This window comes from Spea bombifrons, chromosome 1 (assembly GCF_027358695.1).
Source record: "Spea bombifrons isolate aSpeBom1 chromosome 1, aSpeBom1.2.pri, whole genome shotgun sequence".
NCBI classification, from domain to species: Eukaryota; Metazoa; Chordata; class Amphibia; order Anura; family Pelobatidae; genus Spea; species Spea bombifrons.
The window spans coordinates 106297257-106317541 of record NC_071087.1 but is presented as its reverse complement, the minus strand read 5'-3'; the positions used below and the strand labels follow the sequence as shown (position 1 = coordinate 106317541).

At 38.5% G+C, this 20285-nt stretch overlaps 1 protein-coding gene across 1 annotated transcript in view; it reads left to right on the top strand.

The window, feature by feature from the left end:
- Positions 1 to 20285, top strand: part of CNTNAP4 (contactin associated protein family member 4) — a 143152-nt gene that overhangs the window by 45266 nt on the left and 77601 nt on the right. Inside the window, exon 3 of the mRNA XM_053467680.1 lies at positions 2262 to 2455. Within this exon, the coding sequence (XP_053323655.1) occupies positions 2262 to 2455 (194 nt within the window). The remainder of the gene's footprint in view (positions 1 to 2261; positions 2456 to 20285) is intronic.

The window sequence follows — 20285 nt, the reverse complement described above, 5'->3', positions numbered from 1 at the left end:
TGTACGTACGTGCGGTTTATGTACAGACAGTGTAAGATGATTGTAAAATCTCCACAGGCCTCAAATGTAGCATACAGGTTCACATATTGAACTAACTCCCCAATAAACTTTAGAAGACAGGATTTCAAGATTATTTTGGGTGATTTAAAAACCAGCAGTAGTGAAATGGTTTAGCAAAATTAATAAACAGAAGACAGATAGTGTCATTAATACCATTTTATAGATCACAATAATGGCTATAGATTTAATTTATATAGTATTTTCTTCAATAAACTTCAGAAGCATATGATAGCTGGTGCATACGCTTGCTAATAATTACCTCCTCTCACTTCATCTCCCAAATTATACTTTCCGTATAGTATTATGCTTAAAGTGTACAACATAATCTTAGTTTAAAGGAACAGTCATGTTTATTTTTTTGTGTTACACATTATTTATGTTGAATGTGGAAGATCCACCACCTTGTCCTACAGCAAAGCATTGTGTACCTATGAGAAATATAATATACGTGCTCTTAAGCATTTAAAATTCTTTAGCAGATTAAAATTTGCAGATGGCATAAATAAGGCCAGAGCCCAGCTGCAGGAGGGAATGTATGAAATCTGCTTTACTGGTCCATGAAAATAATGTTTGGTCATTTATGTAACTTTACAATGCTGCAATTAATTAGCCACTTCCAATGCACATAGTAGTTTTTTATCTTTAATAAAGGATTGGATTTTTAAATATTAATACACAAGCTACCTTTAATGCAAAAACATTACAGTATTTCAGCTTTTTATAGTTGAAGGACATTGGAAAAGCTTTCACTGTTTCCCCTTCTCTTTGTTTTTCTATTTTTAACTTTCTGCATTTTATAACTTTTCCCCTTCTTGGAAGAGGATGCCGTAAAAGTACTTCTATTCAAGGCTCTGGTGATCTCATAAGCCATTTTATATGTTTTCTCTTTTATGAGTCTGCTTTCTCCTTCAGTGAACCATGGGACTTACAAAGCTTTTAAACTGTGAAAACCCATTTACCATCTCTAACATCCTATATATATATATATATATATCTATATATATAGATATATATATATATATATATATATATATATATATATATATATATCTATATATATATATATATATATAGATATATATATATATATATATATATATATATATGTCCTTAGAGTAGTCAATTAGTAATGGCCAATAGTAAAGTGTACTATAAAATTACCATTGCATCAAAAACAGAAGCAAAATACTATAAGATCAATTTAAATGTGAATCTCAACTTTTCAAGTGTCTCTTTCTCTAGAAGGAGAGTGTGATGGGGATAAGTTAGGCTAAGGTGACCAGTGAGGGGGTGCTAGTATACAATGGCCTTGAAACCATGGCGAGAGTAGGGAGAATCTGAGCAGGTAGTTGGAGGTGCAAACATAACTCCTCCTCAGACAGATCAAACACTGACATGGAAGCCTGGGGATGACTTCTGATTCCTGGGGCCTTTGTGATAAACCCAGAAAGTTCTCAGCTACAGTATATACACAAGGGCTGATTCTACCCAACAGGTGACCTACACAGCTGCTTAGGATTGTGAGCTGGTAGGAGTTCCACCACCAGAGAGGGGGCATCATTATTATATTTTGTCCCGACTGCTAGAAACCCTAGGGCAAGCCCGGACTGGCCATGCAGCACACCAGGCATAGGCCACATAGCTACCAATACTGCTTCCCTAGTGGTTATTGGGGTCCTGTTCTGTGGTCTAACAACACAGAGAGAAAGTCAGCCACACAAGAACTGTGTAATTCACTGCCATGTAAATTTGAATTATCAAGTTTAGTGTCAATATTTTCTTTACTGCATTCTCTGTTTCGTATCTTTGTGCTTCTAAGGTTATGATGGGTTATTACGTCATCTTATTTAGTTTGGTTATATGATTACATCAGCCAACATCCTATGTAATACTGTCTGTATGCATCCTTAGCATTTAAAGAAAGGAGACTATATTGTTTTACATTTGTAACACAGAGATTGATTAGCTATAGACTTCTTTATCTTTCTCAGATTGGAAACAAAAGTGTTTTATATCTTACCTGACTGCACTGTATAAAGAATAGGTAGCAGAATCCAAATTTTATAATTAAAAAATATATAAAATGTGCTTTCTACTTCAGAATGACATAATGTACTGAAGGTGATCTGGCAGTTTATTTTACAAACAATTATTTCAAAACATACATGCATTGGTCTTACATGCTTGTTTTCTTTATCCAGGAGCTGGTGGTTGGTCTCCACTTATCTCAAATAAATATCAGTGGCTCCAGATAGATTTAGGAGAAAGAAATGAAATCACTGCAATTGCAACACAAGGCAAATATGGGAGTTCAGACTGGGTATCCAGCTACTTACTAATGTTTAGTGACACTGGAAGAAATTGGAAGCAATATCATCAAGAGGAAAGCATTTCGGTATGTTCCTGTGTAGATTGCTACCATTGCATTAATGTTTCAAAAGTTTACTGTGATAAACTGCAAAGCAATTTCTTGAATTACCTATATTGTAAACGTCTGTCCTAAGAATAATAGGATAAACTAACATATTTCATATCTAACTGTTGTTAGATACTGCAATATACACTGCATGTGAAATGAAACCTGGATTCTGAAGTGCTTTTTTGTTCTGAAAAATAAAATAAAACCAAAGGAAAATGTGAGTCCATAAAATATATATATGAGTAATACATTTATATTAGCGTATATCTCTTTGATTGCTTGAAACAAAGGTATTTTAATACATTCTCGTTTTATGGTATGTGAGTTATGATGATACATATAAAAATGTTCTGCAGTGTGTTGAAGGTATTATCAGTAATTGAGATTAAAAAATACAAAAACAATAAAATCAGAAAAAAAAGTTTAGCACATTTCTCTATGGTGGAAAATTCTTGCGTGATCACATAAAAAATGCAGAACTTAAATGGTTTTACATAAAATGGTACTGTATGAGCCAACTAGCCCATAATGGCAGCAGTTATGTAGCCATTTGACAGATAACAGCAGTAACCAATAAATATAAATACAAATGGAAATAATATTTGATGTGCTGACTACTACAGATATATGAGCTTGATTCTGGATTAATTGAATAACAATCCTATCATACATAGAAATGAAAAGACTAAGATGAAATAGGTTTATTAACTCAGATTAAATGTATCTGGGGTTTTTTTTATCTAGTTTTCCCCATTGCAGGGACAGTTGCAATTCAATCACCTGTGATTCATTTATCTCCAACTTTGAATACGGGCCAACATGAGGATTAGATTACATGAAAGAACATAACACAAGACACTGGATATAAAATGGGGAAAAAACAACACTTTAATTCTAGGACTAACTTGTGAGCACAGAAAAGGTTACTTTAATTAGTTAACTTTTACAATTATTTATATTATAAAACAGTTAACTGATTGATTGAATCAATTTGAGTCAAAAACAAAATAGGGGTTATATATATAGTAAAAGCTGTAAATGTTTTTGATCAACTTTCTATATAATTAGGTCTTAACCATTCTCTCTTTTTCCCGGTCGACATTTAAATCACTGTTAGTGATCAAAGTGTCATCAAACAACACAAAATTGCAAATTATATTATGGCACTAGTACGCCCCTACTCCTTAAGTACTGTTTGGTCTTCTGTATGAAAGAGGTTAATTGAGTACCTGCGTGTAATCAGTTCTTGTGATCTAATTTAGAGTAGAAACTAATTATTTTTTTAGAATAAATATTTCCTTACGTTTTTCACCTAAAAAAGTATTGCCTCTTTGATGAAAACATGAGTGACAACCCTATGTAAGATTCTTTGCAAGACTGTCATGGTTCGGTATTGCTAAACCTCTACTATTTTGTAAATTAAGATATTTCCCAACTATTCTGCGGTTACAAAATTGGCAGTTGAGGTAGGGCAATATTTCTTGAATATAAAAATGTTACTGTAAATTTTCTAAATAAATTTTCACAAATCAAATTTCTATAACTATTTCCCCAACATTATCTAAACTGAAACACGTACAAATATCTGATAAATGTTTAATTACTTGTAATTTTCTTCATTTTTGCATTCAAACACATTTAGGTAGCAGGTTTTCCTGTGTTTTGGTAAATCAAGAGTGCCACTTAGATATAACAGTCCCTTGTCACTTTATGACTCTATGACTAGACAAGAACACAAAAGGTGATTTAAACATAAAAACAACTGTGTCTTAAAGCATAACAAAAACATTTGATGCACGGCATTTAAACATATAGTTGCTGCTTGTTTAACATGTTTTAGCCTTTATGTGTTTTATTGTACAGATGCAGTTTAGATTAATATGTGATTGTATTTTTTTTTTTTTTACTTAACATTGCCCTCGTGTATGAGTCACAAAAGAGTTTCAAACTATATGTGGTTTAATGGTTTATTTATTTTACTAAATAACTAATTTTACTGCCACAAGAATGTGTCACAGATGCTGTGTATGTGTACATTTAGGCCAAAATATCACATATTAAGCATTTAAATAATATTTTTTTCTTTTAACATCAGTTAAATGGATAGAAACAATGGCTCTGAGACAATGGGATTTTTAAGCATTCTTTTAAACATGAAAAAGGAAAAAAACTGTGAAAATCACAAGGACATATGGATTACGGCTGAATTTAAGCATTGTGCACTGCACAGATGATGAGCCATTTAATGTTGGCCATCTTCCATGGTGATAGTAAAGCAAGTCTACACATTGACATTGCATGGAACATCCAAGTTTATTTTTTTAACCACTTGTATGCATATTTTATTAATTTCTATTTAGGAAATATTTAGCAGTCATAACCTAATTCTATGCATGTGTACCTTGTACTTTTATGCATGTATGCATCATTAATTATTACTAATATTTATAACAAACATATATGGAAGAAAATACATAACAAATAAATATAGCAAAACGATTATGCAAGCAACATTGATTAACTTTATATTTTAGCTCTTAATTTTGTTTCATGCATTTACTGTGAGGACTTGACAGGTACATATCTTTTTGATGTTTACTTGGAGAAAAACATGTTATACATGATGTACAGGTGATTATAACTAATATAGTATGATTGTTATGTATTTTTACACCACAAGGTATCACCAAGCAACATTCACTGAAACAAGTATACAATATAACAATTTCAGTAAACAAAATGTGAGGAGTTTATATTTTAATATATTCATTTAATGGTCTCCCTGATAACATTATAGGGACAGTGTAAATAAAAGAGAATGGTTGAAAACAAGGGTGAGGATACTCACAGTCTGGCATTTAGTGGCACTGCAGTATCCAGAGAGTAGTGCTGCAAAATGTAGTCACCAATATCCCTTGTGACTGGGGTTTGTCAATTACGGGCTAGTAATACCTGCTGGGCAATAAACAGAAACCATGTTAAATATCTAAATGTAAGTGGCTTTCACAATCGCATAAAACACGGATTTACTACATAGAGAGTTTGTAAAAATGGTCTATAACTTTTAAATGGGAGCAGCCGGAAGGTACTGTTGCCTTAACTAACCCATTCATAAACCTTCTACTGCTGTGGAATAATCTAATGTCTAGATTAGAGTACAAGACATTTGACACTTCCGCAAATAACATGTAAGATATAAACACATAAAAAGTAATATAGTGTAGTAACTCTGTGATAGAGTAGATTAAATTGGCGTAACCTGGTCCCAGTCACAGTTACCAGAGCAAAACCTGCTCTAGAATATGTAGACCTATGGAATGAACAAATAGCAAAACTCCAGTGGAGTTACTAAGGCAACATACTGTACCTGTCAAATAAAACTGTTCCAAAAATATATACATAATCCAAAAATATATATAATCCAGTTATTATGTGAGTTATTATGTGAGTATTATGAGTATGCATAATCAAGACCTCAAATAGCATTTATGTCATGCATCCTAATATTCTGTGTTCCAAAAATATATTTTACATTGTTGCCATATCTAGGGCAATACAATGAGAGTACTCGTGCCTTTAACCCCTTAAGGACAATGGGCGGTCCCTAAAATCATTGAAAACAATGCATTTTGAGCCCGTACATGTACGGGCTTTGTCATTAAGGAGTTAAAAATGCTTGCCTGAATATACTGTGTAGGGTAAACAAAAGAATCTATTCCACAAAATAAAAAATGCACCATTAATCTGTAGTACAAATTAATTTTATTAGACAACAACATTCCGATGGAAGTTGGAACAATGTTTATTGTCAAATTACGTTTGTATAAAGCTACTTATTATTCATAGTGCTGAAAGTATATCATTATATCAATGAAAAAGTGTAATAATCCATGTTGGCCCTTCATAATGAAAAGTTTAAGCACACATACCTGGGAATTCTCCAGCTTTGAAAAAGAATTTCCAGAGGAAGCAGTGTATTCCCAAGTCTCTGTTTTTTCTATGGACAGGATAGCTGTGTCTAGCCACGCCCACTTTCCCTTACTCAGTACTGTTTAGGGTTAGGTCTACTATTTTTAATTTTTTTTATTTTTACAAAAATATACACTTTTATAATTTCACAGTTTCAAAGCAGACCATATATTTCCAAACAAGTCCTATATAACAACATTTAGGGTTAGCCCTACTCTTACAGGTCTGGGTAGCCAGCCCTGGAAATTTCCCAGGTATATTGATACCCTAACATATCCTTGACTCTCTATATAGTGAATAACAGTAGCATTCTGCAAAGTAGACCATGAGAACATATGCTACAGATAATGGACGAACATAATTATTCCCACAGCAACCTTGATCTTTTTCTTTAAAATCATTATAGAAAATCCCTGCTTTAAATCCAAACAGTTGAGAAAATTGATGCAATCCTTACAAAAAAACAACACAAAACAAAGGATTATTGAAGCATCCAGATTTTTTAGTGTTATGAGTAAAATAAGAACCAACAAGAATATGTGCTGTATAATAGGATTGGAATATTGGGCAAAGTTGCTTTTGCAGACTATAAAAATACATTTTGGTAAATTAGATGAGTAACACATTTCAAGAAGATGCTAGTCATATCAGCATATGTGGTAACTCTCAGGGTTTGACACAAAGTCTCATGGTATTTGCACCAATTCTAAGATTTTACTAGTTTCATGACGTAAAGTCATGATTTTATTAAGGACACGGAGGCGAGTATTATAGTGCATTCTCTTTCCTTTATTACTACTCCCTCAGCAGCAAAAAAACAAGGGAAGCAGTTAACTGAAGAGAAAAAACATGTAAAGTGATATCAACAGATCAACCAATCATCAACAGATCAGACATATCAAAGGGCGTGAAACACTGCTGCACTTCCTCTTTTCTTGCGGACTCATCAGACCAGAACCGCCGCCATACGAACAGGAACAGACATCCCAAACAACGTAGAACTGACCAGGAACATCCGGAAGGCATCATACTAGAACAAAGAAAAAGGACAACGGTAGAACCAAGGAAATGCGTCACATATGAAGTAAATGAGGTAAGACAATGCAACCAAATACAATCAAAAGGTAATATCTAAATCAAAGATAGCATAAAAATAAACACATATGGAAATGAAACAAATATGTAGACAAATAATCAACAAACAAATAAATAAATAACAACATAAAAGACTGTAACCCAAAGGGGAAAATAAGCAAATCCAAGCTACCAAATAACGGAGGTGGGAGAATGGGAGGGAATAATACTCGCCTCCGTGTCCTTAATAAAATCATGACTTTACGTCATGAAACTAGTAAAATCTTAGAATTTTATTAAGGACACGGAGGCTCCTATTATAGTGCAATTTTAAAGCTGATCGACTAGACGTTCAGAAAAATGGTGGACCGGGCGGAGATAGAATTCCCGAAAAGTGGAGTCGGAAGACCAGTCGGCTGCTTTCAAAATGTCCTCCAAACGGCAGCCAATCGTCGCAGCCTTAGATGCTGAAGCACTCCTAACAGAGTGAGGTGAAAAAATGGATGTATCAATACCTGCCCGGTGCAAAATCCACTTAAGCCACCTAGAAAGAGTAGGAGAAGAAACAGGACCATGAGGCCGTCTAAAAGAGACAAACAAAGGGAGAGATGAAGGATCCCGAAGATCGCGAGTACGGGACTCATATTCCCGGAGACAAAGGACAGGGCAGAGAAGAGGCCTAAGAGGAAAAGACGGATAGAAAACTGATTTAATATTGGTCTTCGTCCTTCTAGAGATATCAAACCAAACACCGTCAGGACGGTAAACCTTAGCAAGAAAGTCCAAAGCTCTGACGTCAGAAACACGCTTACAAGAAAGGACACAAAGCAGAAGCAAAAGTTTTGCTGATAACTCCTTAAGAGAAAGATCCTGATTAGTGGACCAGTGCTCCAAAAAACGAAGTACAACATTAACGTCCCACGTAGAAGAATAACGGGGCACAGGAGGTCTGGAAAAACGGATACCCTTAAGCAACCTGCAGACCAACGGATGACGGCCAACAGGAACCCCATCCAGAGGGGCATGTCCAGCCGAAATGGCCGAACGATACAGATTAACAGTACGATACGCTTTGTTGTCACGAAAAAGGTCCGTAAGGAAAGACAAGACCATATTCAAAGGGGCCGAAACGGGATCCAATGATCTGACCAAGCACCAGCAAGACCAAGATCGCCATGCTGAAGCGTAAGCCCGTTTGGTTCCTGGAGCCCATGCATCGGCCAAGAGGAGGAGAGTCTGTTGTGAAACACCTTCGACAGACCAGGGTCCCCGGAAACACGTCAGGCTATCAGCTGAAGCTTGTCCAGGAGAACCAGATCGTGCGGACGAAGGTCCGGGTCGAGGAGGAGATCCCTGAAGGAAGGAATGACCCTGGGAAAATCCGACGACGTCTCCAGCAGTCTGGGGAACCAGGGCTGAGACTTCCATAATGGCGTTATCAGGACAAGGGAGGCCTGGAACCGCATCATGTGCAGGATTGTCCGGGCAATCATGCTGAAAGGTGGGAACGCGTAAAGAAGTGTCTGTGGCCAGTGCTGGAGGAACGCGTCCGTGGCTGCTGCCTCCGGATCTGGTCTCCAGCTGAAAAACTTCGGTAGCTGCGCGTTCAGGCGAGACGCAAACAAGTCTATGTCCATCGGACCCCAAAGATGCTGAAGTTTGGCAAAGATAGATGGATGAAGACGCCAATCTCCGGAATCTCTGAGAAATCGGGACTTCCAATCTGCTGTGAAGTTGGAAAGGCCGGGAATGTGAACCGTGGTTACTGAAATACCCCGAAGAAGACAGTACCTCCAGAAGTCCCTGGCGAGACATGCCAACATCTTGGATTTCGTGCCCCCCAGATGGTTGATATACCGCACCGCTGCCACGTTGTCCAGTTTCAGAAGAATGGAACACGAGGCACTGGGGGGTGCCAGACTCCGGATGGCGAAGGAACCTGCTAAAAGTTCTAGGCAATTGATGTGAAGGTGAGATTCCTCCACGGACCATCTGCCTCCTGTAGATATAGTCCCGTAGCGCGCTCCCCAACCATGTAAGCTTGCGTCCGACTCGATAACCACGTCTGGAGTGGTACCGAAGATGGCCCTGCCGTTCCAAGCCTCCATGTGGGACAACCACCACATCAGTTCGTCTTTGGACTCGGCGTCGAGCTAGACACAGTGTTCGTAGGAGGGAACAGAAGATAGAGAAGAAGTTCTCAACCTTTGCAGCGCTCTGTAATGAAGAGGGCCCGGAAATATGGCTTGAATGGAGGATGATAACAGGCCTATCATTCTCGCAATCTGATGCACGGTCACCACGCGTGAGCGTAACAACCTCCTGATCTCGTTCTTGATTGCCACTATCTTGGATTGGGGAAGGAAGAGAGACTGTCGAACTGAGTCTATCTGGAAACCTAGAAATTCCATAGTCTGAGAAGGCACGAAACAAGATTTTTCCCCATTGATAAGGAAGCCTAAAGACTGGAGAAGGTGGAGAGACCAACTGAGATGTAAGCGGAGGAGCGAAGGGGACTGGGCCATAATAAGGATGTCGTCTAAATAAATTATAAGACGGACGCCCCGCGAACGAAGAAAGGCCACCACTGGCTTCATGACCTTCGTGAAGCACCACGGGGCCGATGAGAGGCCGAAAGGAAGGCAGGTGAACCTCCACTTTTGCTGATCCCAAATGAACTGAAGGAAATTCTGGTGAGAAACCGCAATCGGGATCGTGAAGTAAGCATCCTGCAGATCTAGCTTCACCATCCAATCTCCTGGCAACAAAAGGTCTCTGAGACAATGGATCCCTTCCATTTTGAAGTGGTGATACACCACAAAACCATTGAGAGGTCTTAGGTTTATGACCGGACGGATACCCCCTCCTTTCTTCGGGACCAGGAAGAGAGAGCTGACAAACCCGGGGGTGGACATGGGAATGGGAACGATAGCCCCTTTGAGACAAAGTGCTCTTACCTCTCCGGAAATCAGACGACTTTGAAGCATAGGAAACTGTGGGGAAGGAGGAAGCCGGGCCTGTTGAGGAAAATTGGTTAGTTCCAACTGATAGCCCTTGACGGTATTGAACACCCAAGCGTCTGAGGAAATTTGAGCCCAGACGTGAATAAAAGATGCTAGACGACCGCCCACTTTCGGAAAAGGAAGGGAAGGAGAAAAGGGACTTACCGTAAGGACGTCTAGATGAGAAGTATCCTCTGGAGCCTCTGGTGGATCCAGGGCGACCTCTGGAAGGAAAAAAGGGGGTCGATCGCTGCTCGGGGATAGCTTGACGTTGAGAATAGGAGCCTCTATAGTTTCCATGGAATCTGGAACCACGGCCAGACGAACGGCCCCTGCTTCGTCCGGCCCCTGCAAAAACCTTTGGTGCGAAAACTCTTTTCATGGAAGACTGGGCCTTATCAAGGGCAGTAAACGTCTTAACAAAGGAGCCGACATTCTTAACGAAAGAGTCGCCAAAAAGGAAGCCTTTAGCCGAAGGACCTGGTTCCTGAGTAGCCATATTGACCAGTTTAGGTTCAATTTTAATCAGTATTGACTTGCGCCTCTCGGCACAGAGTGCTGAATTGGCGTTGCCTGTTAAACAGACCAAACGTTGAAGCCAGCCAAGGGCCTCGTCAAAGTCAAAGGTGTCAGGAGAAGCTTTTCCCGCTTCCAGAAGCTCAAAAAGCTTGGTAATGGGGCCCAAACTGTCCAGGAGTTTGTCTTGACAGTGGCGAAGAGAAAACTCCAAACCCTTTCTGGGTTTCCAACCTGTCTTAGCAAGGAATTGAATAATTTGAGGATCAACCTCAGGGGTCTTACATACCTCATCAGGGACTATAGGCCGGGGACATTCAGCCCGAAGTTTACGCCTGCTCTCTTTAGAGAGGGGTTTGCGCACCCGAAGTGCGAGATATTGGGCAATATGAGCCGGAGGGTCCCATTCAGCGGACCTCGGGTGACGAAGGTTATCAGGGTCAAAAAGGGAATTACCTTGAGGGTCCTTGATATTATCGTCATCCTCCCCAGAAGGGGTCAGGACTTGGACCGAGTCAGCCCCAGAAGGGGACAGAGCATATACAGGGGATTCGTTATCATCTGACATATCTGAACAGGGATCTTGATAAGAATTTAGGTCATCACCACTCTCATCAGACTCTGATGAATCTAGTTGAGCCTTAGCTCTTTTCCAATGTCTGGCCGCTTTTGTCCGGTCAGTGACTCTTTTGCGCGGTACACCAGCGCACTCAGGGACAGGAGCAGAGGCTTTGTCCATCAAGACAGTATCATGGCTGTCAGTCAAGAGCGGGGATAAATGTTTAGATTTAAACATGACCTTTTTGCCCAAGGGAGCCGGGGCAGGCATGGATATAGGGGCTGGGGCCACAGGTGCTTGAAGCAAAGCCTGCTGTATAGATTGAGTAATTGAATTAGACATAACACCCATAGCAGAAGAGAGTGCTTTGGTAATGGAGTGTGACATGGTAGCATCTAGCAGGGACTGAAAATCCTCTGAAGATATAGGATGGGAACCCTCAGCATGGTCTCTAATAGAGGAACCTGCAGCCCCAGCAGGAGCAACTTGATCGGCAGAACGATCCATGACAGGCTAATAAAATAGCAAATACCTATAAAATATGTGAGAGGAAGGTGAAGGGTTGATTAACCCGAGAGGAGCAAATGGAGGAGAAAACGAGAAGCTGAAACGCCGAAACGCAGCTGAATACGCAGCCAACACTCGCGGGAATCCCGAGAAATGCGCGCCAACAAAAATGGCCGCCGCGCGAGTAAGTGCGCATGCGCCAGCAGGAGCCACGGCAGAAAGCCGATGACGCAGAAGCTCTAAACCAGAGCACCGCACGGCCGGCGAAAACCGAAAGGTAAGGGAATAAACCTAAAACAGCACACGTAGCATACGAAATAATAGTAGGGGCGGGCGGGTGGACTGCCCGCCGGGGGGGGTGGTATGTGCGAACAAGGTTATCGAGGATCAAAAAATGAAGTGAAATAAATGAAGAGACAAATGATACAAGATAATAACGGAGCACAGAAAACACAACTGAATTCAAAAGCAATGTAAATCGGTAATATAAAATAATTATCACGGTAAATACAAAGGAAAAAACGGTAGAGCAAGGAATACTTAACTGTCCTCTGAGGGAGCAGCAAGTAAAGAGGAAGTGCAGCAGTGTTTCACGCCCTTTGATATGTCTGATCTGTTGATGATTGGTTGATCTGTTGATATCACTTTACATGTTTTTTCTCTTCAGTTAACTGCTTCCCTTGTTTTTTGCTGCTGAGGGAGTAGTAATAAAGGAAAGAGAATGCACTATAATAGGAGCCTCCGTGTCCTTAATAAAATCTCTATTTTACCCTGGTAAAGGAGCAGATTCTCAGGGTCACACGGTCTGGAGCTGACTCCTTTGTATTCTACACTGCTCTGATCATACTGTATAAAAGCCTCCCAGGTGGTACTTCTGCTGCCATTAACTTATGGTTGATATCCCTGTTTGATTGCAGGTGTCTCAATTAAGTATCTTTAAATAATGACAAGTCAAGGTTTCACCCTTATTAGAGCCATTTGGTTAACACATATAGTAGACTACATAGCATCTTCACAGTAGGCTATTAAAGGGATAATTTCTCTTCGGGTCAGCTCATTAAGACAGTTCCCATGTGTGTCTGTTAGGTAGATTCTTCCTACAATTCAACCAAACAAAAACGTTATCACTATAGAACATAACTATATAATCCTTGTGTAAATATGAACTTTTATTACAGGAGTTACAGTAATTTATTCAAGATTACTCTTATTTCCTACGGATCCCAAACCTTCATGAACTATGCAATAGAGCCTATAGGTTTTATTTTTTGTAAGGCAAGCAAAATGTGTACATTTTATATAAACAGTGCTATTGATGAATAGGGTGACATTTCTTTGCACACTCTTTATACATTTTACTCCTTCCAAGATTTTGAACTTCATCAGGGTGCATACTTTATAGAACATATTTGAGTAGGTTGCCCTCTCTTTTCTGTTTTTATTTTTAAAAAGGTAAGGAGTTCCCCAGAACTCAATTGTGAAATTTCTAGAAACAGCCTAGACTTTTCTTTTGTAATCATTAATAACAATAGGTGCATTTTTATAAATAGTGTATTGGTTTACTTTAAGAATATTGCCAGTTATTGTTCATTAACTTGCATAGTTATATAGCAACATTTTTTCTCAAAACCAACATTATTTTAATTAATTATTAGGCATTGGTTATGTTAAAAGTAATAAAAAGTGACACATTTTTAGCATTCTATATACATATATATAAAGATGTCTCCCTACAAACTCTTATATATATTTAATAAAGAAAAACAGAGACAAACCTGTTTATGGTTTTTTTCTTATATGTACTTTTCAATGTGTTTCTTCTTTGGTAGCTGTTCTTTTTCAATGCATACATATTAGTATGTAAGTAGAATATATTTTGTTTTACCATATAAACAGCCTATCAGAGAACAGTGCAAAATGGAATAGAATTACTGTGAAGAATAAAAGAGGTTATAGTTCTGCAGAGAAAGTTTGACAATTTATCATTACTTGCTTTACCATTTCCGTAGCATTTAAAAAATATTTGACAGTATGCCTTGCATCAACTCCCTTTAGACTGGAAGCTTTTATCTAATTTTACTGTCTTTGCAATGTGGCTAAAAGCTTTTCTTGAACACTGGGGAAAATCTATAACTATAACTTGCATATGCACTTGATTGCAATTCTGTGGTTATCCATACTATGTTATTCTGGTGTTATTTGCACTAAAAAGTCAGATTCATTGTAAATAAGTGCTGTTGCATATACAAAATATCTATCCATATATTAAACATCCAAGAACATAAGAAACAAAAATAACAGTAAGTGATTTCTATTCAGCTTTATAAAGGCTGTTATTTATAAAGCTCCCTCAGTAAATTAAAACTGGAAAATGTTTACTAATGACTGATCAAGAGGGCTGGGAAGATAGTCTTGAGAGATATTATAACATTTAAACTATGTGATGATGTTCAATTCAACTATGAACGTAAAAAATTTAACCAATGACCAATTAGATTAAACTGAAACAGCTACAGAAATGACGCTAGATGGAGATTACAAGTAGATTCAATGATGTAAATTAAAGAAATTACATACATAATTAAATTGGAGGGTGAAGTAAAAAGTTAGGGCAAAATAATCTCTTATTTTATCATAGCTTTCATCCAAGAGACCTCTTCGCTAAGTCAATGAAATCAGTTAACATTAGTTAACGGAAATATAATTTTATATAGATAGTGTCACGTACAAGTAGTTTGGAGACACCGTGGTCAGGTAAGACTCCAGGACAGAACAGTTCAGACAAGCCGAGGTAGGGATTCCGGAGAACAGGATAGCCGATAAACGTAGCCGAGGTCAGGATTGAGGAGGTCAGGATAAACGATAACAAGCCGAGGTCAGGATACAGGATACAACGTAGTCAGGCGAGCCGAGGTCAAACACAGGAATCAGGAAGGTAAACGCTATCTGGGTGCTAGCACAAGGCATAGACGATCATCAGAAGGCAAGGTGTAACTGGTCTGAGGGGTTTAAATGGAGAACCGTGGAGGAAGTCTGAATCTCCCATCAGCCCCCTCATGACATCACTTCCGGTGTCCGGGAATCGCGGCAATCTTGATGGTGGCGTAATCTACCTTCATAAAGTCCCGCAGTAGGTGAGTTCGCCACTAGAGGGCGCGCGAGCACTGAAGCTGGATGCCGTGTACCAGGAGGTCTGCCTCTCCTGCGCGGCACTTCGGAGGACGGCAGCGAAAGTGATCGTGCGGTGGAGGGGGGTCTTCCTCTCCTTCGTGGTGGCTGCGGAGGTGGCCGTGCGTTGGAGGGGGGTCTCCCTCTCCTGCGCGGCACTTCGGAGGACGGCAGCGGAAGTGATCGTGCGGTGGAGGGGGGTCTCCCTCTCCTTCGTGGCAGCTGCTGCGGAGGTGGCCGTGCGGTGGAGGGGGGTCTCCCTCTTCTTCGTGGCAGCTGCTGCGGAGGTGGCCGTGCGGTGGAGGGGGGTCTCCCTCTCCTTCGCGGCGGCTGCTGCAGCAACGTGGGACCCGGGGACAGGTGGGTAACAGATAGATAGAAAACATGCATTTTTTACTTGTGTATATTTTGTATAAAAAATAATTAGCATCATGGGAAGCCCAATCATAAGAAGTACGATTATAAATATTCTTTCTGCAAATTGTGGGTTTTTTTGACTGGCATTGCAAAACAGAATATGTAACTTTGTATAGAAATCACACATTTTAGAGATTTCTGTCACGAATGACATGCACTCAGTTGCCACTTGAATTTTAAGCAATATGGTGCAATAACTCCAAGGCTGGCTATGACAGAAAATGACATGTTTCTGATTAATTCTTAGTGGTTTGGGATTTTTATACCATGCAGGTACTGTTATTAGAATTTAACATGCCCCTAAAAAGAGTATGTCCCTTATACTTCTTCCACAATGTTAGAAATACATTCCTTTAAAAATATTTAATATGTTTTAAAAACTTCTGTTTATTTGTCAAATAAAACCTTTAAGATTACAAATTTGCTCAATGAAAAAACTATCTAGCATGCTTTTATCTTTGAATAATTAGTTCCTTACTTTCTTTGTAGTTCCGGTGGAACTGACTAAACTCGGATACCCTCTAATCTTAATTTGCCGCACCCCTTCCAACCTAGGCCACACTTCATCTTGTTTATAATCCACCACTTTCCTCTGTACACTCCACTCTTGCTTTTTTGGGTTTTTTTTTTGGCTACACTTTTTTGTATTTAAGCTCCACTTCTTCCTCTTTGTATATTAAGCATGGATACTGAGCACATACTTTTTGTTTTGTTGCTTTGTGCATCATTTCGAATGTTTTAGCTATTATTCTAAGAGACCTTTGTTAAATGAAATAATGAAACGTGAAAGTTCAACAATTTTCACGATTCATGTCAACTATACTACGAGGATCACAGTCACTCACATTATCAGTTCATTATGTGAGCAGTAAGGCCACACCAAAGCTTCAACCACTGTTACTTTACAGTCACACACAATTTACACCATACATAGAAGACAGTGCCAACGTACATATCAAGAGATTCAGTCTTATTTACTAAATTGCTTGCTGAGCATAATGGAAAATGTAGTCCACGGTAGTTAGCCATTAGGGTTGTCACGTTTTCTGGCCATAGTCAAGGGTCATGATAAGTCCGCAGGGGCGGAGCCAAACAGGGGCAGAGTCACTTGACATTAAGTTTCTCCTCAAAATCTGAGCTACAGCCTACATGTTACAGGTAAAAGATCTCTGGAGCTTAATCTTGCCCAAGTATAATACAAAATAGCATACAACAGCGCACATGGAGAATATAGCTAATAAACCATGTGAATTTTAAATACAAAACTGTTACATAAAGAAATTTACAGCATCAGAACACATAAAAGGGTGCTCAGAGATATCCAGGTATATGTAAATAAAGTAAAAAACATATATAGTGCAGTTGATAAATAAATATAGCTCTATATGAGAGAAAGACAGCCCCTTACATGGTATAGACAGTGAATGTAAATTTAATTTAGGTCGGTTGAATCATGTAACTAAGTAATAGTTATCTATTTACTTATGAATCTATCTATTTATCGCTATTTATTGTTGGAATATTAATTATTGTCTTGAATTATTTATAATATATATATATATATATATATATATATATATGAATGCTTAGTCAGGGTACCAAGGTTTCTCAATAATGCTATGCTTTTCCATGATCATTGTTTTTTTGAACGTGAAGGGGATCTGTACTTAGTCTCCCACATAGTAACTGCTGACGGGTACGGAAATGCCCCTAAAAATGGACAAGCAATCTATATTACTGCTTTTTCACCTCCTGAGGAAGCTGAGATACCAGCCAAACGCATTGAGGATAAGACAGGATAAGAGGACGTTTACTATTGCGGAAACTTGTTTTATTTTTAGTCCATTATTTGTCCATTTACTTATTTATGTATTCAGTGGACAGTACCATTGTGTGAGTACAGCATCGTATAGCATTTTCGTGTACATTATCCCAGTTTACATCTTTCAGCACTTTAATTGCGGGGACATTACAGCACTTTACTGGGGGTTCTAGGAGTACTGATCAGGGGGGCAGAGTGGCATATAGGAGTATAAGGCTTATTGGGGCAGAGTGGCATATAGTGGACAAAGTGGCATATCAGAGAGGAAGTGGCATATAGGGGGTATAAGGCATATTTGGGGGGCAGAGATGCATATAGGGGGGCAAAGTGGCATATCAGAGAGGCAGTGGCATATAGGGGGTATAAGGCATATTTGGGGGGCAGAGATGCATATAGAAGGTATAAGGCATACCTGGGCGCAGAGTGGCATATAGGGGGGCAAAGTGGCATATCAGAGAGGCAGAGTGGCATATAGGGGGAATAAGGCATATCTGGGGGGCAGAGTAGCATATAGGGGGTATTAGGCATATTTGGGGCAGAGTGGTATATAGGGGATATAAGGAATATCACGGGGGTAGAGTGGCATATCAGTGAGGCAGAGTGGCATATAGGGGGCATAAGGCATATCTGGGGGGCAGGGTAGGAAGCCGTGGGGCAGATGTGCATAACTAGGGGGCAGGTTGGCAAATAATAGGAAAGAAAAACAAAAAATCTATTTTTCTCAGTCATAGCGTTTATTAAATATGAAAAAATAGTTTACATGTGAATTAATATTTACTAATAAAACGTTTTTCTTAGGGTAGTCTTGTATTTTAGGCTTTTTTCTGAATTAATATTCAAATTTTGGGGGGTCGTCTAATAATCGAGCAAATATGGTACTCGGAATCTACCTCATTGGGACCCCACACATTTCACTAACTGCACATAAGCTAGTGTGTACCTCCCTTTCGTATTCTTTATTGCTGCTATTCACAGAGTTATTTGTTTTGGAAGCAAAGCACCTGTTTTTTTTTGATGAGTCCATTGCATCAAATTGTTCCCATGAGTGCAATTTAACATTACAAATATTTTATTGACTTTCACTACACTACAAAGTTTTTTTTTTCCAATTTTTCCATTTTGCACAAGCCCCCTACTGTTCTTTTTGGATTTGGAATTGGACATTTGAGAGGGTCATTCGTGGGTTGCAGCTCTGGTAGTGTTGGAAATTGTTTTTTACTTTTACACGCATTTCTTTTGTTTGTTATTTTATTGCACTTCATAATTCATTTAAAAGTATCTGGTTCGCCATCCTCTGCTTTGTAATTGTATTTGGCCTTCCATATTATTAATAATAAAAATAACAATACAGATACAGATTATATACACTAATTCTTTTTATTAAGCAGGTAACTAAGAGTGGTCAATATCAACATGTTTCCATCTACAATATGTATCTTAGTGTAAAGCTTCGTATATAACAACAGAAAGGCATTTTGAGCATGACAAAAAAAATCTGCAGGTATTAATAGCAGCTATTATCTTTTATCCAATATAAATCTTTTTGCATGTTTCTAAATTGTCATTGTAAGCCAAGAAACATAATATTCAACAACAAAGTGACAAACTGATATGTAAGGCTAATCATTTAAAGTAATTATCAAATCCAGTCTTACAGCACAGCAACAAACAATTCCTCCCACATGCTTATTTGCTCACATATTATCATAGGGTGTCCATCACAGCAGAAATAACAAATACATGTATTTAAAGAAGAATGTTCTGCTTGAATACATTAATATCACATATTTAATCAACATAAACCGAATGCCATAGTGAGCTCACATTTTCAATCTTTCGTTCAGTGGTACCATTGTTATTTTCATGCCTCGGATCTTTTTTTTTTATCAATATCAATATCAGGCCATAACAGAAACAGTAATTTTGAAAGCTTCTCCTAATCTACACTGACAGACACTATTCCATGCTGATCTCCCACTCATATTTCACTTTGTGATGAGCTGCTCCTGATGAAAATTGAAAATGGTTGCAGCCTAGGAAGGCATCAATGAAAATAACAGATTTATTAAAATATATATCCAAAGGAATCATCATGTTAGCTTTGCTTGGCAAGAACAATTTTGCATTATTTCTAGATACTGGAAATGTATTTTGGTTAAGAAAACTTATCGAGAAGTGACAACACAATAATTTTTGGTACTACTCACTACTTAAAAGGTAGTTAATGTTAACAGTTTGAACATAAATTGTCAAAAGGAATGTAAGTCATAAAGTTAATTTTTGAAATGTATGGACCTATATCGATTCCCATTCACTTTCAGCTGACAGTTCACAAGGGTGAATGAAATGGGGAATAATCACGCCATAAATTGGTGCATGTTATAATTGTGCACAATCATAGTGGGGATATCACATCTAAAATATATGTATACAAAGTAGACATGTACAAATGGGCCTATGCAGACTAATTTTTCAGTTTGTTTTAGGCCCATTTATTTTCAGACAACAAATTATGTTTCCTGCCCTTTCTTTTCGCATGAAAATCATGGGGTCATTTTAAATTTGGAAATGAAATTTGTTGTCCAAGCCCACAGTTACTCTGAATCACTCTCTCACACTCTCACTCACATGCTTATTTTCATTCTCTCATGTCTTATACCTTCTCTGTTAACCACTTCCGCATCTCACAGCTCTGCTTCTATGTCTGGCATCTTCTAGACTCCATAATTGACATAAGCTGGCCCTCTTGTCCATCATGTTTCAGCTACTTCT